At 52.3% G+C, this 27,053-nt stretch overlaps 2 protein-coding genes across 2 annotated transcripts in view; both read left to right on the top strand.

The window, feature by feature from the left end:
• The first annotated feature begins 8,382 nt into the window (after positions 1 to 8,382).
• On the top strand, positions 8,383 to 9,303 carry LOC110141387 (olfactory receptor 6B2-like). The gene has a single exon (XM_070463664.1). It carries the CDS (start codon positions 8,383 to 8,385, stop codon positions 9,301 to 9,303), a length of 921 nt encoding a protein of 306 aa, XP_070319765.1.
• Positions 9,304 to 14,229: 4,926 nt separating this feature from the next.
• Positions 14,230 to 27,053, top strand: part of NDUFA10 (NADH:ubiquinone oxidoreductase subunit A10) — a 35,959-nt gene continuing 23,135 nt past the window's right edge. The window contains exons 1-7 of the mRNA XM_070463663.1: positions 14,230 to 14,373; positions 19,165 to 19,333; positions 20,020 to 20,235; positions 20,707 to 20,793; positions 22,230 to 22,351; positions 24,270 to 24,349; positions 26,493 to 26,547. Of these exons, the coding sequence (XP_070319764.1) occupies positions 14,299 to 14,373; positions 19,165 to 19,333; positions 20,020 to 20,235; positions 20,707 to 20,793; positions 22,230 to 22,351; positions 24,270 to 24,349; positions 26,493 to 26,547 (804 nt within the window). The 5' untranslated portion in view covers positions 14,230 to 14,298. The remainder of the gene's footprint in view (positions 14,374 to 19,164; positions 19,334 to 20,019; positions 20,236 to 20,706; positions 20,794 to 22,229; positions 22,352 to 24,269; positions 24,350 to 26,492; positions 26,548 to 27,053) is intronic.

Below are 27,053 nucleotides of genomic sequence, written 5' to 3'. Positions count from 1 at the left end.
CAGGCCTGTAGACTTTGGTTTAAATGCTTAAGTCCTGTTCCTCTCAGGTCCTGGCTCGACTCCACCCTCTTTCTTCTGTATATAAGCCCCCACTCCTCACCCATCAGCTGCTGAGAGAACGAGTTTTCTTACCGCACGAGTGATCCTGGTTGACCTGAAAGACACGCAGATGCTCAGGCCACTGGACAGCCATGTCCAGAGACCCTGGCAGCCCTGCACGGTGCCTGTGGGCAATCCACCAACATTTATTGAAGGAATTCTCCAAGGCTCAAACAAGAGGTTGTAGCCATCGGCAGGGAGGAGCCAGCAGCCCTAACACGCCAGCCTCATGCTCCAGGGAGCCCACCTGGAGCCCGGAGAGGGGCTGGCGTCTTAGGAGGGGCGTCTGTCAGGGGCACGGTCGCGAAGCCGTCACCTGGGGACCCCAGGTCAGAGCCCCGGGGTGTGGGCCCAAGAGTGTCCATGGCCATCACAATGTCAGACAGATTTCCACACAGCTCTGACCAGCTCCACGTTCAAACCCTGGTCGGTCAGGCAGTGGGGATCAATAAGGCATCATCTGAGCAGCACGCACACGGCCAGCTGTGGAAACAGGAGGAAAGGGGCATGGGCCATAGAGACCACGGATGACCTCAGAGCGTGTCAACTGCTCGGCATGGGCCACCTCTCTCTGTGGAGGCCCCAGAGATCTGGCTTCCTCTTGCCTCTGTGTCTTGGGGTCTCTGCCCCCCTAACCCTCCTGGGTCCTGCACCCATAGAGACGCGCACAGGCCCGTTGTCACTCACTCTCTCATTAGGAGTCATGTAAAAAGTCATCAGATTCAAACCAGCACGGGGGAAACGCCACGCGAGTGGCTTTCAAAGCCGGTGCCTGGTGCTGCCTGGGCCCCCGTCGCATCTCTGCTCTGCACTTGTCCCTTCAGCCACATGCATTTGCCACAGTTTGGTTCCCTTTCTGGTCATCCCTCTGTGACAGGTCCACAGTCCATGCCAGAGAAACAAGATGAGGGAGACTCAGCCAGCCACGGCGGCCCTCAGGTCCAGCAAGCGAGGCAGGGCCTGGGTGGACCATGAACACACTGGCCGGGTGCAGGGAGTGCAGTGTCCCGTCGGAGCCTGAGCGGGGAGCAGACCCAGTGGGACCACATGAGTGCGGGGCGGAGGTCGGGGAGGAGGGGCTCCAGGGGTCCCGCTCCAGGGATTCCTGCCAAGGGCAGGAAGTGTGTGTCCTGGAGACAGTGAGCTGCGGGCACCTGATGTCAGTGGAGGGAGACCCCGGGGCAGGAGGAGGCGGCCCTAGGAGCGGAGGTCACTTACAGCCCCGGACCCCCCTCTGCCATGTGAAGCAATCATCCGTCTCTGTCCACCCTTTAGCCTGCTCGGTCAGACCCCGCAGTCCCATGAGATGCACCAGCGGGGCAGAGCACCTCCTGGATCACCCCTCGTCCTCCTGCCCCACCAGCCAGGGCACAGCTCTGGCTTGGCTGAGGTGACTGCAGGCCATGCACAGAGTCCTGAGAGCCCAGCTCCCTCCTGGGCGGCTGAACCAGAAACCGGTTCCGTCTCCTGGGAACCCCTCAGTCCATGGCCTCCTCTGGCCACCCCTAACGTGCTCACACATCTACCATTCACACGTGTGTAGTCTAAGCACTGCCTACGTGCCAGACAGGAGTCAGACAACTGGCGTTTGATGATGAACAAACAGACAAGAACCCAGCCCCATGCAGCTTGCCTTCTGTGTTGGCTAGAGAAACACAGAACACACACAAGGAGGATGCTCAGAGGGGTGCTCAGGGGCTCATGCTAAGGAGGGAAAACCCAGCAGGACCGGGAGGCCGAGACACAGCCACCAAGGTTATCTGCTCCCCAGAGCCCGTGATTGTGACCTGGGTCCTTGTGGATGAAAGGACCCGTACGGATGGTCCTTACAGGTGAAGGATCTGAGATGAGGAGGTCCCTGTGGGCTGTCCAGGGGGAGACACAGAGGGGAGCCTGCACACAGCAGAGGAGGACTCCTTGTGACCCAGAGACAGAGATGGGAGGGATGCGCCCACGGACCAGGGAGCCCGGAGCTGCCGAGGATGGAGAGGCGGAAAAGACCTACCTCTGGGGCCTCTGGGAGGAGCTCAGCACTCCCACCCGATAGGGGACTTTCAGAACATTTCGTGTTGTGTTAAGCCTCCTAGTTTGTGGCACTTTGTTTCTGCAGATCCAGGACACTAATCCAATGGGGAGGAAAACAAGACCATCTTGAGTTGGTGCGGGAAGGACAGTCCATGGGCAGCAGGAGCCCAGAGCCCGAGGCAGGAGGAGGGGCAGGGCCATCTGAAGAGGCCGGGGAGCCCGAGCTGGGGAGAGAGGGAGGGGCCGGGATGGTGGAGTTAGAGCAGAGCGAAAGGGAGGGTCTGGGTGAGACCAGAGAGGAGACGCAGGCTCCCAGTGATGGCCCAGCCTCCCGGCCAGGCCCCGCCTTCGGGACTGGACACTGAGGAGGTTCTGAGCTGGGGGGACCAGGGCCTGACCCTCTCCCATCGGTCCTGTGACTCTGCCTGGTCCACACCTGCCATCCCACGGCTCAGGTTTGGCCGGAAACCCTCAGCTCACAGCAGTCTGCTGTCCCTCCCCGCCACCCTCCTGTGCACAGAGGTGTGGGACCGAGGGCCGACTCAGGACAGTGGCTCCTCAAGCCGGCCCGGGACGCGGCCACCGAGCTGTGTGGCATGAAACGAGGGCCACAGTGTGGACATGCAGACCTGCCCTCAGCCGGCCCCAGAGGCACGAGGACCCACTAATTGGCCATGTGGGCAGTGTTGCCTCCTGGCAGGGTAATTGGGCCCTGGAGTCCTCGAGCTCCAGCTGAAAAAGCCAAGACACCTGTGCCTCCCAGCCGCCCGGGCAGCCCGCCTCTCCAGAGCGTGTCCCAGCCACACTGGCCCGTGGCTGGCCTGCCAGTCATTGGATATAGGGAGAAGCCACTCACAGTGAGGACCGGAGGACCCCAGGTGGGATGAGCACCTTCCATGCTGGTGTATGTTGGTTTACTGTGATTCTAGAGCGTGGTGTGTACACGGCATCCTGGCTGAGTTATTGTGTGTGTGTGTGTGTGTGTGTGTGTGTGATAGACAGAGGGACTCCACCAGCCAGGCCTCTCCCCCCTGCCCACAGCTGATTTGGGGCAGAGACCATGCAGGACTCCCCTCTGCAGTCCATCACCGAGACTCAAACGTGCTCCAGAAATGGCCCTCACACCTGTGGGCCCTGTGCCAACTACACACCCGCGGGTCCTGTACTGAGCCTGTTTCTGACATCACCCCCCGCCTCACCAACAGCTCACATGGACTGGGCAGGCCAAGGACACCTGTCCCCATGCTGGCTCAGGGGCCGTGCAGGTGGTCTCCCAGGTGTGGGGGAAGCGGCTGCAGGATGCCAGGGCCAGTGAAGTCAGGGAGACCCTGCTATAGGTCCCCCCAGAGCCCCCTAAATCCATCCTTCCTGGGAAGGGAATCTTCTTCACCCCTCTGCGGTTTTCCCAAAGGATCCAAAAGAGTTTGCATTTGCTGGCTGGGTAAGAGCCTTCTCTCTGCAGCCACTGGAGAACTTGCTTCTGAGGAGAGAACCTGGGTTCCCTGCCGCTTCTGGACTCCAAGCAGGGGACCAGGCAGGGCTGGGGGACAATCGCGCCAAAAATGCAGGCTGTCTGAAAACCCTGTGGGACCCTGGAATGGAAGAGGGCCATGAGAGGGACACAAGACCAAATCCCAGCAGGGCTGGGGGCCGGTTGGCGGCAGGGCACTGAGGTTAATCCAGAGACCCGAGGCCCTCCTGTGCTGTGTGAGATGTGCCCTTAGTGGGGTGGGGATGGCACTGTGGGATCCCTCTGCACTATCTTCGCGGCTTCTCTAAAATTATTCCCAAATAAAGGGTTTGCTTAAAAAGAAAACAGCCATTGTCCTAAGTGCAGGCAAAGGACGACGAGCTTCAGTTGTCCTGAATTTCTAAGTACACACAATTTTTCATTGAACCAGACAATCTAGTATGAATTAGCAATGCACTGGTGATCAGTTGCTGTTCAGTGGCTAAGTCATGTCTGACTCTTTGTGACCCCATGGACTGCAGCACGCCAGGCTTCCCTGTTCTTCACCATCTCCCAGAGTTTGCTCAAACTCACATCCATTGAGTCAATGATGCCATCCAACCATCTCACCTCTGTCACCCTCTTCTCCTGCCCTCAATCTTTCCTAGCGTCAAGGTCTTTCCAGTGAGTCAGCTCTTCCTATCAGGTGGCCAAAGTATTAGAGCTTCAGCTTCATTATCAGACATTCCAATATTCAGGCTTGGTTTCCTTTAGGATTGACTGGTGTGATCTCCATGCAGTCCAAGGGACTCTCAAGAGTCTTCTCCAACACTACAGTTCTAAAGCATCAATTCTTTGGTGCCTACTCTTCTTTATGGTCCAACTCTCATGTCTGTATATGACTTCTGCAGTAACCATAGTTTTGACCACACTGACTTCTGTTGACAAGTGATGTCTCTGCTCTTTAATATGTTGTCTTCAGTACCTGGCTGGGTCTAAAGTCAAACTGACAAAAACAGAGCAACAGGAGAAAAGCATTTATGTAACAGAAATTTGGTGACACACAGGAGCTTCATGAGGAGGAAATCTGAAGAAATGGCCACAACTACAGATGTGATTGGAGAAGGAAATGGCAACCCACTCCAGTATTCTTGCCTGGAAAATCCCATGGACAGAGGAGCCTGGGGGGCTACAGTCAAGGGGTCGCAAAGAGTCGGACCCGACTGAACGACTAACACACACAGAGGTGTGAGGCTGTGTGATGTGGACAGTCATGGACTACGCGGCTCAGGGAGTACTCAGGGCAAGTGCTGAATCTCAGCCAGGCCTGTCTGGCTCCTTCTCAGCATCTGCTTGTCCTCGGAGGTAAAGGTGCTCCTCTCCTCCTGGGGCAGGAAGAGCCCCTCTCATGGGAGTGTCTTATGACCTGATCCAGGGGAGATGGTGGTGGGGGGCGGTTCAGGATGACTCTCCTCTTTCTGCCATTTTCTGAAATTCCTTCCACGTGGAATAGTCAATGCAACAGGGGGCGGTATTCTTGGTTGTGCACCCTCAACCCACGTATGCAGTGTGGTTTCCTCGGTTTTAGTGCCGTCTTTGCACTGTCTCTGGGTCCTCTGCCTCCTCGGCTGGAATAGACTCCATCAGGAAGAGGACAGTTTCCTCTCTGGCCCGGCCCGCAGCATTTGTTCAGGAAATATGTCTCAAGACAAGGAAAGTAGGACAGTAAGGAGGGAAGAAACCTGTGAGCTCCGAGCTTGTGAGAGCCAGCCTGATGGGACGGACACCTCTTCCCAGATGGAGACAGAGGCCAGGACACCCCCGTGAGTCAGGGGCTCCCATGTCAGCACCTCCCAGGAGGCCCTGTGCCTTGTCAGCTGGTGCACGGCTGCTGGTGCCCTTGGCACATCGGTTCTCGTGTAAGTCATCATGTGCAAATCGGGATGCTCTGTTGTTCAGTCACTACGTCATGTCCGACTCTTAAGAGCCCCATGGACTGCAGCACAGCAGGCTTCCCTGTCCTTCACCATCTCCTGGAGTTTGCTCAAACTCATGTCCACTGAGTTGGTGATGCTATCTAACCATCTCATCCTCTGTTGCCCCTTCTCTTCCTGCCCTCAATCTTTCCCAGCATCAGGGTCTTTCCCAGTGATGTATGCGTGGAATTATTCTAGTGAGTTGTCCTTTGCCATACCATCCACCTGGGTTCCTTTGGCCAGCACAGTTGTGGGGTGGTGGGGCATCCAGGTGGGATAAAAGCCCACACCTGTCGGTGTCCAGGAGCTGGGTATCCATCACCTCCTACAGCATGGCAGGGAGATGGATACACCGCTGTGTTTCTGGGACAAAGACTCGGGAGCATGAGGTTGGGCAAGAGCCCCAGGTGCCGCCCCAGGGAAGGCATGTAGATAGCAGGTTCAGATAAGGCCCGAGGCTGCTGTGCTGGAGCAGAGAGGAGAGGAGAAGGAGCACCTGTGAGGTGGAGGGGAGCTCAGCAGATGAGAAAGGAGCAGGGCGGATGGGAGCGGGGGGAGGGTGGTGGGAGTTAGGGGTCCACACTCAACAGGGCAGGAAGGCGGTGGTCTTGCAGCTCAGAGCATCCTTTCCACGTGTCACCATGTGGGTCAGGCTCCGTGAGAAGCTCCTCAACCCTTAGGCCAGCCTTCATCCTGGGTGTTTGTCGGGAGTGGTCTCCTTAGCTCCCCTCTGCATGCCCACTGGTTCTGCCCTCCCATACATCTCCCTCCTTACCACAGGTGTTCCCTGCCCACCTCCCCCACAACAGTCTTCCCTTCATGTCCTGCCTAGATGACCTGGGGAGACAGCCCCAGGGTCCAGTGGAGGTGAGGCTCACAGCCCCCGCCCATCATGTGAGCCTGCAGCCCTTTCCTGGAGCCTTCTCCACCCTCCTCCCCCAGCCCTTCAGCTCGGTTGGGGATTCTTCCCTGAGGGCTGTGGGCCTGACCTTCTGCAGATCCTTTCCTTCCTGCTCAGCATCCATGGAGCAGACCTGAAGGAAGTTTCCAAGCCTGATGAATGCTCCCTCCTCCCATCTGACACAGACCAGTGGCTGCCCTGATCCTTCTGTTGGCCATACTCCCCGTCCCTAGCTTCTCACCTACTCCCCACCCATTCACTCCCCCGTCCTTACAATCTGCTCTGACCAGGAAAGGCAGCCAGGACTTCCTGAGTATGTGTGTACATGTGTGTGAGACTGTGAATGTAGGTGTGTGGATGAATGTGCCAGTATCTGTGTGTGTGTGAATGTGTATGGGTGAGAGACAGAGTGTACGTGTGTTGTATAAACATGTCAGTGTGTATGTGTGTACATACGGGTGTGAGACTGTAGGAGTGCTGTATAAATGTGTCAGTGTATCTGTGTGTGAGTGTGTGTTTGGGACTGTAAGTGTAGGTGTGTTGCATGAATGTGTCAGTGTTTGTGTATGTACATATGGGCATGAGACTGTAGGTGTGTTGAATGAACTTGGTGTGCATCTGTGTGTGTTTATATGAGTGTGAGACTGATTGTAGGTGAGTTGTATGAACATGTCAGTGTGTATCTGTATGTGTCTCTGTGTATACATGGGCATGAGACTGTAGGTGTGTTGTATGAATGTCTCAGTGTCTGTGTGTGTATATGGATGTAAAATTGTGCATGTAGGTGTGCTGTATGAACACATCAGTGTGAATCTGTGTGTGCTGTATAGATATGAGTCTCTTTGAGTGTAGCTGTGTTGTATAAATGTGTCTGTGTATTTATGTGTTGCGAGTGTGTAGATAAGGGTATGAGTCTGTGAGTGTAGGTGTATTGTGTGAATGTGTCAGTGTGTATCTGTGTGTGTGTATGTATGGGTGTGAGACTGTGAGTGTAGGTATGTTGTATGAACGTGTCAGTGTGTATGTGTGTGTGTGTGTTATTATGGGTGTGAGAATGTGAGTGTAGATGTGTTGTATGAATGTGTCAGTGTGTATCAGCGTGTGGGTATGTATGGGTGTGAGACTGTGAGTGTAGGTATGTGGTATGAACGTGTCAGTGAGTGTGTGTGTGTGTGTTATTATGGGTGTGAGACTGTGAGTGTAGATGTGTTGTACGAACGTGTCAGTGTGTATCAGTGTGTGGGTGAGTATGATCACGGGTGGGGGCATGGGTTGAGGGTGGGTGGCAGGTCACACCACTGGAGACCTGGAGACCCTCACTCACCTGCAGCAGGTACTCAGGCCCTGACAACACTTCCCTCTGCGGATGGGCGGGCATGGCCTCAGTCACACCTGACTCACCTTCTCTGTGAACCTTTCTGACCCAGGGCAGGGCACAGCAGATGTGGAAGAGCAGCTGCCATGTATAGAATTTGGGAAAAAGAAAGTTCAATAAGCTTTCATCATGGTTGGTCCCGATGCAGGTGGTGGAGGCAGTGGATGCTAGTGGTGGCTAAGGAATCCAGGCTCATGTTCTCTTATAAAACATGACCCACAGCCCAAGACGGGCCTGATACACCCATCCTGGGTCCCAATCACACATCCTGATGGGCCGTGCATAGGGTCTCTGCTCTTAAGTCCTAAACAGTTATTCCTCTGCATGTCCACTCTCCCTAGATGTCCTGTCATTATCTCTAAATGTATGAGGGGCTTTTCTACTTCAAGACATGGAAATACTGTATGACTGCTCCCCTGCTGTGCAAGGAACCAGGCACCACCGCCTTGGGTCAAAACCCACCCCCAAGGCTGACCTCTGCTTTCTCTCCCCAGCCGCCCTCGGCCCTCATCTGGCACGAAGGTTGTTTGTGGCCCTGGGTGCCCCACACAAGAGGATGAGGGGGGAGAACATGACCCAGGTCAGCGCCTTCATCCTGGTGGGCTTCCCCACGGGCCCCCGGCTGCAGTACCTGCTCTTCCTCCTCTTCCTGCTCACCTACCTCTTTGTGCTGGTGGAGAACCTGGCCATCATCCTCACTGTCTGTGGCAGCCCCTCGCTCCACAGGCCCATGTACTACTTTCTGGGCTCCATGTCTTTCTTGGAGATCTGGTACGTGTCTGACATTATCCCCAAGATGCTGGATGGCTTCCTCCTGCAGAGGAGGCGCATCTCCTTCGTGGGCTGCATGACCCAGCTCTACTTCTTCAGCTCCCTGGTGTGTACCGAGTGTGTGCTCCTGGCCTCCATGGCCTACGACCGCTACGTGGCCATCTGCCACCCCCTGCGCTACCAAGCCATCATGACCACGGGGCTGTGTGTCCAGCTGGTGGCCTTCTCCTTCATGAGTGGCTTCACCATCTCCATGATCAAGATCTACTTTATCTCCAGCGCCACGTTCTGTGGTTCCAATGTCCTGAACCACTTCTTCTGTGACATCTCCCCCATCCTCAAGCTGGCCTGCATGGACTTCTCAACTGCAGAGCTGGTTGACTTCATCCTGGCCTTCCTCATCCTGGTGTTCCCGCTCGTGGCCACTGTGCTGTCCTATGGGCACATCACCCTGGCCGTCCTGCGCATCCCCTCGGCCACAGGCCGCTGGAGAGCCTTCTCCACCTGCGCCTCCCACCTCACCGTGGTCACTATCTTCTACATGGCCATGATCTTCATGTATGTTCGGCCCCAGGCTATTGATTCCCGGAGCTCCAATAAGTTCATTTCTGCTGTTTACACTGTCCTCACCCCAATCATCAACCCCTTGATCTACTGTCTGAGGAACAAAGAGTTCAAGGGTGCCTTGAAAAGGCTCTGGTCTTAGACCAAGTTTCAAAGCAGCACAATTAAATGTCCTGTAGTCTAATTTGTGATGGTAATAACATCTTATCTTCCATTTCAGAATTGTTTGCCTATTCCAATATCATGACGATATTCTCCTGTGTAACTCCACAAGCTTTGCTGTTTTACCCTTCATGTCTCGATTTATAGTCCACCAGAAATTGATTTTTATTTACAGTATGAGATCTGGGTCAGCATTAATTCTTTTCTATATGTATATGAAGTTGACCAGAACCCACTCTTTGTTTAAAAGACGCTTTGCCCTCTGCAAAATCACCCTTTTCATAAACCAAATATCTATTTATTCTCATCTTTTTGGACTCATTTTGTTTCATGGTCTGTTTGTCTATTCATGTGTATTATGTCCTTGATGTCAAGCCCAAGAATTCTTTCCCTAATCCTCAGTCCTGAAGGTTTTATCCTATGACTTTTTTCTAAGGGTTTCACAGCTTTGTCCTTACAATGAAGGGCCATGATCCACTGTTAGTCAGGTTTTGTATAAGGTGCGATGGGCATCCTAAGGTTTGTTGTCCATGGATATCCAACTGCTGTAATGCCATTTACTCAAAAGGCTGTCATTCCTTTGCTGAGCTGCACTGAACCTTTGGAAAGTATCAGTTGACAATACTGGTGCTGATTTATTTCTGATCTCTTTGGCAACCCCTCTCCCAGGACCACGTGGTCTCTATTAACATAGACGCAGAATAAATCCTCAACAGTGGAGGAATGATCCCTCCCACTTCACTCTTCCTTTTCCAAATGGCTGCTGTTCTTCTAGGGCCTGGACAGGGGAATTTTATTACAAGCTCATCTACATCAATAAAAATCTTGTTGAGACTTTGACAGGACTTGCGTTAAACTAACAAATCAGTTGGGGGAGAATTCTCGATTTCTCTGTTGAGTCTTCTCATGTTGTGTAGCTTTCAGCATACATATCTTGTATGTTCTGCTAGATTTATACATCTTTTGCTAGATTTATACCTAAGTATTGTATTTCTGGAGCTATCATAAATGGCATTGCCTTCTTTTTGTTTCCACTTGTTTTTTTGTTAGTATATAGAAATGTAGTTGATTTTCACATTGACTTTGTAACCTGAAATCTTGCTGAATTCATTTACTATTTCTAGGAATTTTTTGTAGATTGCTTTGAGTTTTCTACATAAACAATCATGTTAACTACATATACAGATAGTCTTACTTCTTCCTTTCCAATCTGCATATCTTGAAAGTGAAAGTTAGTCATTCAGCCGTGTTCAACTCTTTGTGACTCCATGGACTGTAGCCCACCAGGCTCCTCTGTCCATGGGATTCTTCAGGCAAGAATACTGGAGTGGGTTGCCATTTCCTCCTCCAGGGAATCTTCTAACACAAGGATGGATCCTGTGTCTCTGCCATTGGCACACAGAGTCTTTAATGCTGAGCCACCAAGGAAGCCTGCAGATATTGTAACCTGTTTCTTATTTTAGAAAGATTAGAAGGAAAGCATCAGTCTTCACTATTAAGTATGATGTTTGCTATAGGTTTTTGTAGATTTTTTTAATCAAGTAATTAGTAAATTGTTGCACCTTATGTGATTTCAAGATAATGTAGGTATAATATTTTTGTTACAATAAGTCCCCTACATACAAACATTCAAGATGCAGACTCTCAAAGAGTTGGCCTTGTTTGTGTGTCCAGTCACATAAGTAGAACTGTACACAAAGGTTGCAGCAGCCATTTAGAGTGCAAACCAGTGTTACCATGTCATCTATGAAGAGAAAAAAAGAGGTACCATCCAGACATCACTGGATCCTTTTTTTTTTCAAGAGGGTGGACTGAACTGAATCCAAGAAGGAAGCAGAACCTGTGCCATCCATGTCATGCATGAGTGAAGCAGCAGCTCACCTCCCATCTCCGGTTGCTGACAATCCTTCAGTTCTACCATCTCCCACCTCCTCTGTCTCCTCGTCAGTAACTTTGCCTGTTCAATCCACGCCAGCCCTGTATGCCAACTGTTGGTATATACTACTGTACTTTTCAAGGCACTGTGTGTACTGTCAGGCTAAACATGTTGTTTGTTTTTTATATATTGTGAAAAGTATTATAAAACTATTACAATACAGTATTAGTCAATTGTGTTAGTTTGGTACCTAGGCTCATCTTGTTGGACTTAGAAATGTGTTCTCAGAATAGAACTCGTTCAAGTGCAGGAGACTTAATGTATTGTGGTTTTCAAAGTACCTCATACTGATCCAGAAAATCCACCTTTCTCTCTCTCTTTTTTTTTTTTTTTTTTTGATGGTCCCTTGGACTATATTGGCTGTAATACTGAGGTAACCAATTGACCTTGTTCAGTGAAAATACCTCTAACACAGTGAAAAAAATCGACTAGTTATAACATCCAATTCATATATACAATTCAAATAAAAATATATATTATTTGCTTCAATGTATAGCAAGTTTAATACATACATTTATCTGTCTTTCATGACCACACAAACTGCACCTTTAAATCCATGAATAAGTTTCCTTAAGTATCATCCTTCTCTGGTCTTCCTGTGCTGGGTGATAGGGGGAAGCACAAGAAAAATTTCAGTAGAATCCAGTTTTTATTTTGTAACCACCTTTCTCTCTTATAAGCTAATACTGAACTTCTGCTCATTTGGTTTCACTGCTGTAGTCAAGTGATTATACAATTGCTCCAACTGAAGCTGGACAGATAGGCTAAAGAATCATAAACTGAGCTCATTTGGAGGGATATTCCCGAGCACACTGCTTCCTCTCCCTGTTTCTGGATATGGAATAGCAGCACTTGGTCATGGCTGGCTGTCCAGATCCCAAAACAAATATTCATGTGAACCATCTTACTATTAGGGACATTGAACATTTATTTCTGTGCACTAACAGCTCAACTTACTCTAGATACAAGAGTATTTCTGTTTAACCAAGTAAGTTTTGGTTTTAAACAGGTAGTTGGGGAAACACGATATATAACCAAGCATGCCTTCCTAAAATATTCATCTTAAATGTTAGGGTTAAGAGTCCTGAGGTCTGCCCCCGTGGATGCCTCCTGTCTCAGATCCGTATCTGGAGGCAGGAACCAGGGAGCAGAGGAGGCCAGGCCTGGAAAGGCCCTTGACAGAAAGGCAGTTCTCAAAACAGAGTGGTGGGTGCAGGGCCAAGGAGACTGACCATGTGATCCCATTTGGGGGAGTTGTTTCCAGCTGGCCCCAGTGGTAAAGAATCTTCCTGCTAATGCAGGAGATGAAGGTTCAATGTTTGGTCCAGGAAGATCTCCTGGAGGTGGAAATGGCAAACAGCTCCAGTATTCTTGCCTGGAAAATCCCTTGGACAGAGGAGCCTGGTGGGCTACAGTGCACGGTTTCACAAAGAGTCGGACATGATTCTGTCTATGTCTATGTGTCTATTGTGCAAGCACGTGCGCATGCACACACACACACACACACACACACACACACATGGTTGTTTGAAAAAACTTAGGACAGTCATATCCTTAGGACAGTGATATTTAACTTAAGGTTACTTTGCTTTCCACTGAGATCTTGCTCTCTTTTTCACTATGCCATCAGCACAAATTTAATAAACACAGACCTTGGTCTTGGGAAGTGATAAGAAGGATGTGTGTTTGCTTGGGTGAAGCAGGAAAGACAACCAAGTGCTGGAGCGACTATGCAAACTGGCTAGTGGCACAAGGCCAGAGAACCTGACAGGGAGACGTCCCCACCCTCACCCCCCCACCCCCAACTTCTCAGACACACTGGAAAGGCCATGTGGCTTCCCAGACATCATAACGTGGAGCCAGCACTCGGGTAATTAAGTGGCGACTCCACCGGGCCGGATGGCTTGGGGCTACCTGGCCACACCTGGTCATCTAACTGTATTTGAGGCACACCTGTCCTGTGAGAGGAGTCTGCTTGGGGCTGAGGGCACAGTGGTGCAGGATCTGGACACGGCCCTTGCTCTCGGACAATGTATGGAGCCACGTTTCTCTCAATGTGGGTCATTCACATCAGAACCAGCTGGAAGCTTGCTAAACGGATTTTAGAGCCCATCCCAGATCTTCTAAATCAGACCCTCCGACTTTGGGGGCTGGGGATCTGAATCTGAATAAGCAGTTCTCTTACTGGAGACATATCCATTGAAAGGACATTTGAAGTGACAACTGCGTGACTATTCTGAAAAGTTGAAAACCGAACGAATGTTAAACAACACTTAGTGTATTAAAAACAACACGCCTGAGGAGCAGGAGGGTGAGGCTTGTAAGACCTTTTCAAATGGAAGTGTAGTAGGAAAGAACTCTAAAGCACTGTGGGCCGGGAAGGCCGGTTCTGGTCCCGACCCCTCTTCGAGAGCCTCCCTGAGGAGCACGCTTGTCCGGCGTCCGCTCTCACACCTGCCGTCCTTTCACCCCCGGGCCGCCCTCCTAGCCTCCGGTGGTTTGTGAGCTGCGGAGACACTTCCAAGGTGACCCTGAAGTCCGCCCCTGCAGCCCTGGGGAGTCGGGAGGATGGGGTGCTCCCTGGACGCGGATGAGGCGCGGTAGTAACTACCGGGCCCGGGGCGGCTTCAGCTCCCCACACTGCGCCACCTCAAAACCCGCGGCGGGCAGGCCTCCCTCTAAGATCCAGGCGGCGAGAGGACCGTCCCTCAGAACCCAGGCGGCGGTCGAGCCTCTCGGGGACCCGGGCGAGCCTCCCCTAAGGAACCTGGGCGGCGGGAGGACAACTCTTCGGAACTCACCCCTCAGAACTCGCGCGGCGGGCGGGCCCTAAGACGCCGGGATGAGGCGGAGGCAAAGGGAGATCCCTGGCGGACCAGCCCGCAACTGCGCGTTGTGCGCCTGCGCTCTTCGCCTGAACCCGTCAGGCGCGGCGCGGACACCCCGGCCGTGACGTCACGGCGGCGCGCCGACAGCCGGAGAGGACCCCGTCGCGACCGCGTCCCCTCGGGTCCTTGAGCCGGTGCAGACTGCGGAGCCATGGCCTTGAGGCTGCTGAGACTTGTCCCCGCGTCCGCGGCTTCCCGGGGCCTCGCGGCAGTCGCCCCGCGCGTGGTAAGCCTGCGGCGGGCGGGAGCTACGGGGGCGACCTCTCTTGTCCTTCTGGCGCCGCACCTTCCTCACCTCCCCGGGCCTCCCAGGCCCCTTCCCGGCGGGGGATCCCACAGTCCTCTGAAGTGTCTGGTCGTGCGTTGCGAGGACAGAGCTTGGAGGGGCCGTAAGCTTCTTCAGGCCATTTTCTCTCAGCTCCAAGTAGAAAGTGGGGCACGGAGGTGAATGGGCCTCCTGGCCGCCCTGCTGGGGGAAACCAGTTTACAGCGGTTGTGGGGTGGGCGAGTGAGCGGTTGTGTTGAGCCCGGGCCGGGGGCGCGCACGCTCATTCAGTCAACTCCTGAGGGGGCGCTGTCAGTGGCCGGGTAAGGGGTGAGTGACGGAGAGCAGAAATGGCAGAAGGCGTTCAGGTCAGATCTGGAAGCGTTAGGAGAGCTTCTGGAATGACACTGTACGCAGAGCCAACAAGACAAGCACAGTGAGTTGCGTCGGGAAAACGACTTTATGACAGTGACTGTGTCATAGCTTCTGTGGCTCCTAGTGACTGGAGGGGCGTTGGTGGCAAATTGTAAAGAGACTTGACCTCTGTGCTCAGGATTTTGATGAGCAAAGGTTATTGAACAGAACAGTGCAGTGGTCTTATTAAAAAGCCCTATAAATGTCTTTAGGAGATAATTCAGGCTGCAAAACAGCAGAAAAAGAGAGAATTGTGTTTAACACCCAGTATACTTCCGTGCATTAGTGGAAGTGAGAGCCCCAGGATAGAGGGGGTGCTTCTCTGCTGTGGGGTGCTCACTATGTGGACCCACCTGTGACTGTCCAGTCACATCACTCCCTGCAGGGGGTGTAGATGGACTTCAGTAGGTCCAGAGAAAAATGAATAGGATGCAAAGGGTATGCAGCTTGTTATTAGGTTGGTGCAAAAGTAATTGCATTTCACATTGTTGAAATACATTCTTAAATGTGGTTATGTTATACATCATTTTAATGCACATTTCTCACTTTATGATTTTTTTTGCTAATGACATTACTTGCTGTTTATTTTATATTTATTTTAGACTAGGGAAATGATGTTAGACAAAAAGCAAATTTGAGTGATTTTTTATTTGAGTTCAAAATGGGTCGTAAAGCAGTGGAGACAACTCGCAACATCAACAATGCATTTGGCCCAGGAACTGCTAATGAACGTACAGTGCAGTGGTGGTTCAAGAAGTTTTGCAAAGGAGACAAGAGCCTTGAAGATGAGGAGTGCAGTGGCTGGCCATCGGAAGTTGACAGTGACCAATTGAGAGGATCATCAAAGCTGATCCTCTTACAACTACACGAGAAGTTGCTGAAGAACTCAACATCGACCATTCTATGGTGGTTTGACATTTGAAGCAAATTGGAAAGGTGAAAAAGCTCAGTAAGTGGGTGCCTCATGAGCTGACTGAAAATCAAAAAAAAATCATCATTTTGAAGTGTCGTCTTCTCTTATTCTATGCAACAACAATGAACCATTTCTCAATCGGATTGTGACATGTGACAAAAAGTGGATTTTATACAACAATCAGTACTGACCAGCTCATTGGTTGTACTGAAAAGAAACTCCAAAACACTTCCCAAAGCCAAGCTTTCACCAAAGAAAACATCATGCTTACTGTTTGGTGGTCTGCTGTCCGTCTGATCCACTATGGATTTCTGAATCGTGGTGAAACTACTGCATCTGAGAAGTATGCTCAGCAAGTCGATGAGATGCACAGTAACTGCAGCACCTGCAGCTGGCACTGGTGAACAGAATGGGCTCAGTTCTCCATAACAACACCCGGCTGCACATTGCACAACCAACACTTCAGAAGTTGAACGAATTGGGCTACAAAGTTTTGCCTCATCCACCATTCACCTGACCTCTTGCCAACCAGCTACCACTTCTTCAAGCATCTTGATGACTTTTTACAGGGAAAACACTTCCACAACCAGCAAGAGGCAGAAAATGCTTTCCAAGAGTTCACTGAGTCCCAAAACATGGATCTTTACCCTGTAGGAATAAACAAACCTATTTATTGTTGGCAGAAACATGTTGATTGTAATGGTTCCTATTTTGCTTAACAAAGATGTGTTTGAGCCTAGTTATAATCATTTAAAATTCACTGTCCAAAACCACAGTTACTTTTTCATTAACCTAACACTTGAGGAATAATTTAAGAAATTGGAAATGTGTTATGAAAGATCACTATTCCATGTGATTCCACAGAGCAGAAAAAAGGGACTGAGGATAGGAAATTACAGAAAGACTATCGTAAATGTAAAAAAGCACTTTCCAAAGATTTTGAAGTCAGAATGGCTGATAGCTTTCTACAGATGTTACCGTGCACCTGCTCTGTGCTACATCTTGTGGTGTCTTCAGGTTGGGGACATGGATAAGGAGCAGTTTGCACATGGCTCAGAGGTAGCCTGGAGGAGTGAGTGAGTGAAAGTCGTTCAGTCGTGTCCGACTCTTTGCGACCCCATGGACTACAGTCCATGGAATTCTCCAGGCCAGAATACTGGAGTGTGGAGCCTTTCCCTTCTCCAGGGGCAAGAGTGATTGATTTCTAGGATGCAGGGTACCAATATGATTAACCCTCTCACTTGTCTCCTCTGCTCCTCTTCCCCCGTCCAGTCCCCTTGGCACCAGCTACCTTGGCCTTACTGACCCTTGCAGTGCTCTAGCCTCAGAGCATTGATGCTCACTGTTCCTCTTCCCAGATGCCCACAAGGCCAGTTCCCTCACTGCCTTCCAGTCTTTCTTCAGACGTCAATCTCTGTAAGAGTTCTGTGACCACCCGTTTTAATGTACATCCCATCCTTTGCACTGTGCTCCCTCCGTAGCACTCACTCTATAATTTCTTTTTTGCTTTGTTATCCTGTGGGATCTTTTTGACTCACTGCTGTATCCCCATATCCTGTCTAGGAAAAGGACAGGATGGTATGGGAATCAAGAAATAGTCATTGAATGGATAAATGAATGAATGACTGACACGCAGTTGGCTGCTAAGTGATTAGGATTCTCGATTGTTGGGATTTGAGACTTTGGGGATACGGAGACTACCCTTCTGTTTACTAAGCTGGTCTCCTGTCGATGGGCCTTTGGGTGGTTTGTCTTTTCAGGCGTTAACCTCTGGAGCATTGTGATACCTTTCATTCTGCCCATTGGCTTCCTGTGGTTGCAATGGTTTCTCAAGTTCTCCTGTGTCCGAGGCCTCTGGCAGTTTGGGACAGTACTGGGCGGGTAGTTTGTCCCTCGGTGGGACTCGCCTGATATTTTCTCATGACTAGACTGGTTGTGTGTTCTGGGGAGGAAGTGCAGAGGTCAAGTGCCGTCCTCCCCACGTACTCTGCAAGGTACGCTGTGACCGTGACTTGTCACTGTCGACATTAGTCGCCTGACTGGGGTAGCGGCAGTGTCTCTGCTGTGAAGTTGCTCTTTCCTCCCTGCTTTCCGTCGAGTCCTCTTTGGAGGGAAGTCACTGCGAGCAGCCCACACCCAGGGAGTGGGGATTATGCTCTGTCCGCAGGGCAGAGTATCCGCATGAATTACCTGGAATTCTGTTGTGCGGGAGGCTCCTCTCCCTTGCACACTTACATATTTCTACCAGTGTGGGCTGTGCATGTGTGGTATTTTGGGCTAACACTCGGTGCAGCGGTACTGTGTTGCTCAGGCTGATCGGCTGTGGCCACTGGGCGCTCGTTCAGGTGGCTCCTGTATCCCTGCAACCTGCCCCCCCCCGCTGTGTGTGTGCACACTTCCTTAGAGGGTAGCCGTGGAATCAGCCGTTTCTCCAGGAGCCCTTGCTCCTTTGACTGGAGGACAGCGTTAGAAGCAAGATCTAGGTGCCCGGCGTAATTGATCCTGGGGTGTTGTTGCTCTGGGCCCTTCTGGCAAGCAGCAGGGGAGTCCAGCGCATGCGCCTCTGAATGCCTGGCGCCCTGGTCTGCAGTGGACCGGACGTGAGCTCACACCGCTGCCTCTCGCTCTAGCCCAGAGCTGCACGGGCACTCCAGCTCCTCCCTGTGCTGGCCGGTGGGGCTTTTTTGGCGGGGGGAAGTGGTGAGGCATGGTGTTTGAGTTTCAGTGTGGAGAATAGATCCAGATGCTGGAGACAGGAGAAGCAGACAGGGGATGCGAGATGGCTGCGGTCAGTGTGCCGAGGGGAGGGAGGGGCCGCTGGCCAGAGACACCTAAGGGCTGGGGTCAGTGGGGTTGTGTGCCTGGTGATGGAGCCGGAGGAAGGAGGAGGGGGTCACAGGTGATTCTTGCCTTTGTTCTGCTTGGGGGATGGTGGAGGGGAACTTGAGAAGGGGAGCAGATGGGGGTCAGGTGTGGATGCTGAATTTCAGTTTTAGGTCTGTTAGCTTTCAAGTACTTTCAGGGCATCAGGAGCTGCTGAAAAACATGAGATAACCCATTCCAGAGACAGAGGCCTGAACTAGAGAAATGTTCTCTGTTCCTTTCTTCCCTGTCTCCCCTCCAACCTGCCTTTCTTTCGTTCATACACACACACACACACACACACACACACAGTTTTTATTGAACAACGTAGATGTGTCCTGTTCCAGGCCCTGAGGATTTAGCAGTGGTCAAAACAATCTCCTGCCTTTATGAACTTATGTTCAGGGTGGGGCTGGAAGATGGTAATTAAACTAATAGTTTGTAAAGATGTCAATGTTGGTTTTTTTGTCACCGAGGGTCTTCTTGGCATTAATGTCTAATAGTTGCTAATGCCTGCTGTAACCAGGATGCTCACGTGGTGATGTGTTATGTGTGTTTTTCAGGGAGGAATTCATACAAGTGTCCAGTGCAAGCTGCAGTATGGCCCATTGGCGTTCATACTTGGTGAAAGAACAACCAAAAAGATGACAGCAAACAGCAAACTGATAACTGTGGATGGCAATATATGTTCTGGAAAAAGCAAACTTGCGAAAGAAGTAGCCGAGAAACTAGGTATGAGCTTGTGTTATGCAGGTAAACAGTCCCTTATCTGGGTGTGATTTTATTTTCATATTGAGTAGGTAGAATTGGGCCGAAGGTAGGTATTTTACATTTTTGAAATACTTGTTGAAAAAGCTGTTTTTAATCTTCCAGATAAGGGAAATTTTTGAAGTCCAAGCTGGTTGCGAGTTTGGACTGGGATTTTATGTTGATGATGTAAGCTGAGCACGTTCATGTGAGCAGTCTCACTTGTGTAACCGCCCCTGGAGCAGGGCCAATGGTCCCCTCTCACTCACAGACATGTTCCCTCAGTAGGAGGTGGTGGCACGCAGCTGCATGGTGCAGAGCCAGCTGTTGCCCCGGTTCTGGCTCTGGGCCAGTGTTGTCCAAGCCCCTTCTCTAGTTTTTGAGGGGCCAATGCCCACGTGCATGCAGCAGATGCCCACACGTACGGGCGGCTCTCCCTCTCGGGAGGAGCTCACACAAGGCTGCGGGGGACCTGCTGTCCTCAGCCCTGGGCACACGTTGTCTCCAGGGTCTCGTGTGTTCCCGTCTGCGCACCAGGAACGCAGGCATCAGGGTAACTTTCCCCGGGTCTCAGCCGACCGGCCGCAGGGACGGTGTTCAGCTGGGTCTCCGCTGCTCTGCGGGGTGTGACGTCCCCGCATCACGTTTCGTCTGGTGGCGTGTCTCTTCAGGCCTGAGGCACTTTCCCGAGGCGGGGATCCACTACGCAGACAGCACCACAGGGGACGGGAAGCCCCTGCCTGTGCAGTTCAGTGGCAACTGCAGTTTGGAGAAGTTTTACGACGACCCGAAAAGCAACGACGGCCACAGCTACCGCCTGCAGGCCTGGCTGTACGCCAGCCGCCTGCTGCAGTACGCGGACGCCCTGGAGCACCTGCTGAGCACAGGTGCGTGTCCCTGCGCGGACAGCTGTTGGGCGCAGGCTGCGCTCGGGCCCCTTCTGGAGTTCAGTCGTTCTAGATTGCCTAGATGTTTTTAAGGGGTATTTGATGAGGCAAGTTCTGGCTTTCCAATTAGATCATACCTGAGATTCATGATGGTGTGGTGCGGGGCTGACCCTGGGATGGGGGCGGGGAATCTACATTTCAAAAACCAGTGTCCTTTCTCTGTTAGCTGATGTTTCTGTTGGATCTGTGAAAGAGCGAAACAGAACATTGTATTCCTGAAGTGGATAAGTATTCTAGTTTTAGAAAATAATTTTCCGCTTAGAAGTGCATATATGATATGTGTTCTTTTGAAAATGTTTGGTATGGAAATGGAGTTGTAAATAATTTTTTTCCATTTCTAAAGTGAACAGACTGATTTTCACTGCTGTAATTATTTTCTGATTCTGATTTTGTTTCCACATTTTCAAACAGGACAGGGTGTGGTGTTGGAGCGCTCCATCTACAGTGATTTTGTCTTCCTGGAGGCAATGTACCGCCAGGGCTTCATCCGGAAGCAGTGTGAGTCGGCAGCAGGCTGGCCTTGTGGGCACAGGGGTGGCTTTGTAAAGGTCCTGCTACACCCACCCTGCAGCTGGTACACGTTCTGTGAATGTCTGTTGTTAATAAGTAGATGAATGACGCTGTTCCTCAGGAAAAGCCAGTCCCTGTCCGCCTCTTTCCCTCCTGAAGTCTTCTCTCCCCATGAGAGCACAGTGGAGAGCCTCCGCAGACTGTCTCACTGAACGGCCTGTCCTGGAGCCTCCCTGCCTGCAGCCACCACGGCTCATTCCTGGCCCTGTGAAGGCCGCCGCCTCTCCCACGTGCTGTTCTGGTGCGTTCAGTGACAGCAGTACTGCGTGGTGAAGGTCTGACAAGTGGCCAGTAGACACGGAGAAAGGCTCCTGGTTGCAGTTAACCTGGCCACGAGGAGCGAGGGAGCCTGGGGAGCGGCTGACCGCGTGGAGATGGGGTGTCGGGGGCAGCGCCCCTGAGCAGGGAGCCCTGGGCGAGCCACGGTGCTGCCCTCGAGGGAGCGGCATGTGCTGCGGGCGCTGGCGAGGCTCAGAGAGGGGCCCGGTGCTGGGGGTGGGGGCGCACAGGGGGTGGGCCCTGGGTTCTTCCTGAGAGTGCAGGGGACCCCCTCGGGGTTAGGCGAGGGAGACGTGTGCTTCAGTTTGAGATCGTTTGTCTGAAGGATGTGTTCAGGGACGAGAGGTCTAGATGGAGACCCTTGGCAGGAAGTTGGGGTTGGACCGGGCACCACAAGAGGAAGGTCCGCAGCGGGCAGTGCAGCACCTGCTGGGCCAGAGGCACCCAGGACGTGCCCATGGCGAGCCTGTGGGAGAGGAAGAGTGGACCCACCAGGCCGATGGGGCTACCCATTGCACCTCCCATGCAGAGCAGGCCTGCAGAGAGCTCTGAAAGTGAAGTGAGAGTGTCACTAGGCTGGGCTCAAATCCCAGTGTCTGACTTTGGATTATTCTTGTTTAGTCGCTCAGTCACATCTGACACTTTGAGACCCAATGGACTGTAGCCCACCAGGCGCCTCTGTCCATGGGATTCTCCAGGCAAGAATCCTGGCATGGGTAGCCATTTCCTCCTCCAGGGGATCTTCCAGACCGAAGGATCAAACCTGCATTTCCTCCATTGGCTGGCAGGTTCTTGACCACCGGGCCACCAGGGAAGCCCTTGACTGTGGGATAGTCAGCTAGTTCCGGTGGCCTGATGCTGTGGTCTGTGGTGATAGGGGAAGCACTGCATGGAGGGTGACTGTGGGTGCCATGTGCCAGCGTGATGTGTATGCAGCCGGCGGTTGTGGCCGTGACTGACATGTGGCTGCAGGGTGGCGTGCAGCTCTGAGAGCTGCCTGTGCCCTTGTCCCCTGATCTGAGAGGGACGTGTGTCTGCAGCCTGTCTGGACCGCTGGCTGACAGCTGGGGCTTCTCTCCCGCCAGGTGTGGACCACTACAACCAGGTGAAGAAGGTCACCATCTGTGAGTACCTGCCCCCCCACGTGGTCGTCTACGTGGACGTGCCGGTCCCCGAGCTCCAGAGCCGGATCCAGAAGAAGGGAAACGTAACTCAGCCTTCCTGTCCTAGACCCGCCTCTCTGTGTCGGCCTTCACGGTGGTGGTGTTCACACGTGGTGGGAGACTGGCTCACTGATGGCCCCCACGGGGGCCTGGGTGCGTGCGTGCCTGCCCACGGCTGCTGGTGTGGTGGACTGCAGGCGGTCCTGCTTGCTCCCTGCTCCCCGGGGCCCCCTGGCCCAGTGCACCCTGCCCTCCCCCCCGTGCCTGTGTCACCTGAACACAAGTGACCGAGGACGCACGTGCCTCCTGACGGGACCTCCCTTTCTGCTTTCGATGGGCTTGTCATGCTCTGCTGCTTCCTGCAAGTGGAGAATGGTCTCTGACACCCTTTGAGTTTGCCTCTCACGTCTAACGGGGTTGGGCCCCTCGTCCTCTTTCTCCTGCTCAGTGACTCTGTGACCCCAGAAAGGGATCTCCACACACATCCATTCACTGCCTTAGTGGTGCTCAGACAGTCGGTCTTGGAAGCCCTGCAATTTGAAGTTGGTCCTGCCAGCGGGGTGCAGGGTGACCAGGCCCGTTCTTGCCCTTACAACTAGGCATTGTTGGAAAGATCACTCCCACTGAGAGTGTTTCTTCATGGGAGGAAACACTGTCTTTTTGACACTGTGACGACAACAAGGACTTAGGCCTGTGTATCTCTTGTCCCAGGGTCTGTCCTGGGCTCTCACGTGGGTGCTCAGCTAGTGCCTCTCAGGGTTGTTCCTCTCCAGGGCGGCAGAGATGCTCAGGCGCCCTTGACGCGGCTCAAAGAGCCTGTGGTCACTCTCTCCCCTCCCCCGATCAGCAGTGAGCATGCTCGGGATACCGGGTCTCTGCCGGTGACCTGGCTGCACCTTGGAGCGGTTACTCCTGAGTGTGCCATGTGGTTTATACTTTGGAGAGTGTTCCACCTGGTGGCCAAAGAAGGGAACTACAAGTCAGAAGTATTTATCACTTTAGGGAACACTTGCTTATTAAAGTAACATTTACCAAGAAATAGGAAGTTGTATATTAATATTTACAGTTCTCTAGATAACTCTTGTTATCTGGATAGCAATATTTCAGAGGCAATTTAGAAGAACATATTAGACCTATTAACATTTTTGTTTTCCAGTACTTGATGAATAGTGTCACCAGCTAAAACTTCCACTGTGTCTAAGAAAAGGAGACATTTTATCAAAGAAACATCATGTCATTTTTAGATGTGTATTCCTATGGTGGATACTAATAGTAAACAAGGAAATAAAACATGCAAATGCCACGAAGAATCTTGAACATGGTGAAAGATAATCTAGCCTTCAGCATTGCTAAACTAAGAGGTTTTCAGTGCAGAAAGTTGCCACTCATGATTGGAAGTGTACATTTCCGTACTTGGCAAGCTTCATGTGAAAGGGAAGTGAGATTGGGAAGGTGGGAGGGGTGGGGTGAGTGGTACGGCAGGGGTGGGGAGCCAGTTGGTGACAGGAGGGTGTGAGGATGGGGAAGAGGTGGGCCCTCCCCGGCTGCAGCCTGTCATCTCTCATTCCCTGCACGCAGGCACGTGCAACAGGGGCAGGCGCTGTAGCCGCTCGCAGTCACATCTCAGAGTCTGGGAAGAGAAGGTCGCACCCCAGGTCTCCCTGGGCAGACTCCCGCCCTCTGTGCGCAGGAGGGGGACTGTTAGAACTGGCACTGCAGCCCCTCCCTGTCACCCCCAGCGCCCGCAGCACCCCACACGAGTCGTCCTGGGAACAGTGTGTTGGTTGATTGTCTCACACTTTACGTAAGCACGGGAGAAAGAAAGGAAGTCTGGACGTTTCCCACCCCACACGAGTCGTCCTGGGAACAGTGTGTTGGTTGATTGTCTCACACTTTACGTAAGCACGGGAGAAAGAAAGGAAGTCTGGACGTTTCCCACATTTGCTTTCTGCTTTCATTTAGCCACATGAGATGAAGATCACCTCCGCCTACCTTCAAGACATCGAGAATGCCTATAAGGGAGCCTTCCTGCCTGAGATGAGGTGAGCGGGGGCGCAGTGGGTTTATGAGCCAGCCAGGAGCCCTGCACACATGGCCCCCCAGCCCAGGGAGATTGTTCATTGCTCTGGGTTCATTGCTCTGGGTCTCACCTGGGGAGATTCAATCTGACGTTTATAAGCAAGAGCGACCGCAGACGTTTCAGTTTGATTTGGTTGGCTGGGAGTTGATTTGTTTTATTTATTTAGCCAATATTTATCTTGTCATATCTTTAGACTGTTTTGATAGTAGAAGTGAGTTGAAGCTGTGTTCAGTGACAGGTTTTAACATTAGAGAACTCATGTTTTCACTCTCGGTGGCAACTGAATGGCCACGTTTACCTAGAAAGGTTGTCTGGAGGGACTCCATGAGTCCACACACAGGATGTGAAGGCTCAGCAGCGCCTGTCGGTCCTTTTGAAAGCTGATGCTTAAGGAGCCTTTGGGTTCAGTGGGAACGCCCAGGGCCCCTTTCCAGCTTTCTTCTCCCCTCCCTCCTCCTCCAGTGAGAGCACCGAGTCCCACTGTCTCTGCCCGGCCGTCCTGTGGTCCTTCCGTGTCAGGCACACGGCAGTCATTGCCTGCCGTCACGTCCAGCTACAGTTAGGATGTTTCACTAATGTTAAGGTTTCTAGTAGGATTTCTTAGACTTTTAGAAAACGTAAGCCTTTTTTGATACCTGAAAATGTTTTGCTCTTGTTATTTAACATTTCAAAGTAACTATGAAATTGTGAACAAGGTATTGTCTAGCAGTTTTGGAAGAGCAGTTTTAGAATGTAATTTTTTAGCTGTAAGCCAGTGCTTGCTTGTGATCAGCTTTTCTCTCATGGGTAGTAGAAACAAAGCACTGCTCTATTTTCAAGGCCAGAAGTGCAGAAAGTTTTGTGAATCTTGCCGGGGCAGATATGTAGAGGTGTCAGAGAGAGGTGGCTGACCCTAGACTCTCAGTTCCAAAGATTCTTCGTGGAGATCTTCCGGCTGCAAAGTCACTGCTGAGCAAAGGCTTCCCAGCCAGTCCCAAATAGGACGTTGAGCTGTGCCGTCAGGAAAGGAAGTCTTAGATTCGGCTTACAGATGAAATAAGGTTTTTCTTGTAGCTGGCATTTAATTTTCAAGAACTCACCCTGGGGGCCTCCTGTTGGTGAAGTGTCCAGCAGGGGTTCTCAGTGTCCACTGCTTCATCCAGTGCTCCCACGCGCTCTGTACCTGAGCTGAGTGGGGACTCAGCTCTCACCCCGACACGGGCCTGGGCTCCCGAGGGGGCTGCTTTGCGTCCTGCTGGAGGTCAGACAGCCTCCTCCTCTGCAGTGAACCCAGCCCCGCCCTCGTTCTCTGGTGGCTGGTGACTCCCCCCGTGGAGCCAAGAAAGTTCACATCCTTGCCCAGCAGGGCAGACGGCCAGACCCTGGGCTCTCCAAAATTATAGCAGCTCAAGTAATACGTCCCTCCCACCACCCCTTCTGCCCCACCCTCCCGAACCCCCTCGGCTGTCGTCCGTGTGTCCCAGTGCGGCCTCGGCCCCCCTGCCCTCCTGTGGCGCGTGCTGCCGCTGCTGGTGGCTGTGTGGCCCTGGGCTCCCCTCTGCCCTCCTGCGGCGCGTGCTGCCACTGCTGGTGGTTGTGTGGCCCTGGGCTCCCCTCTGCCCACCCTCCCGAACCCCCTCAGCTGTCGTCCATGTGTCCCAGTGCGGCCTGAGCCCCCCTGCCCTCCTGTGGCGCGTGCTGCCGCTGGTGGTGGCTGTGTGGCCCTGGGCCCCCCTCTGCCCTCCTGTGGCGCGTGCTGCCGCTGGTGGTGGCTGTGTGGCCCTGGGCCCCCCTCTGCCCTCCTGTGGCGCGTGCTGCCGCTGGTGGTGGCTATGTGGCCGTGAGGCTGACCCATGTCCCTGCCCTGTAAACACGGGCCTCCTGCCTGTGCGGTGGGGGCGGTTCAGTCAGAGGAAGGTCAGAAAACAGACCTGCAGCTCCTACCATCCAGCCTCGGGTGCAGGCCTGCCTCGGGTTTGCCGTTCTCAGCCGGCCCTGCCCTGAGAGCCAGCGCAGAGAATGCAGGTGTTTGTGTTGAGAGTGGGCTCCGCGCCGTCGGGTGTTCATTGTGCAGTGACAGCCACTTGGAAGGCTCTCGTGAGATGCCGTCTTGTCTTCTCTTACAGTGAGAAGTGTGAGGTTTTACAGTACAGTGCGTGGGAAGCTCAAGATGCAGAAAAGGTAAGAAAATGGCTGAAATTTTATAATTTTTCTTAAATGTAACTCCTGTATAGGGTTTTTGCAAACCAAATGACGAGTTCAGCTCCTTCTAATGTTAGGACCATCTGTGTTTCATGATCTGACATAAGTGCCCCGCCCCCCCATCACATTTCTCTGAGCGTGATGTTTTGATTTTTCCTTTAAATTATTCACTTGCTAGGATCTTAAAATTATGGAAGGGTGAAGATGCAAGGAATTTTGGGTTATCTGCACCAGCATTTTTGTTAAACACATGGTAAAATTGAGCATTGGATTAGTTAATAGGAAAGATTTATTCAGACTGTCGGCCCTTGAACAGGGTTTAAACCGTGAGGGTCCACTCTTACGTGGATTTTCTCAGTGTAAACCCTCCACTGCTGCAGCGTGAGGATCTCAGTAGGAAACATGGTGGCGCCTCACGGCATCAAGGATGTGGAGGAACCACTGTCCACGCACAAGGAGGCCCGCCTCCAGGTCGGGCTTGGGTT

Source organism: Odocoileus virginianus, unplaced genomic scaffold (assembly GCF_023699985.2).
Source record: "Odocoileus virginianus isolate 20LAN1187 ecotype Illinois unplaced genomic scaffold, Ovbor_1.2 Unplaced_Contig_5, whole genome shotgun sequence".
NCBI lineage: Eukaryota > Metazoa > Chordata > Mammalia > Artiodactyla > Cervidae > Odocoileus > Odocoileus virginianus.
This window is presented reverse-complemented; position numbering and strand designations above follow the sequence as displayed.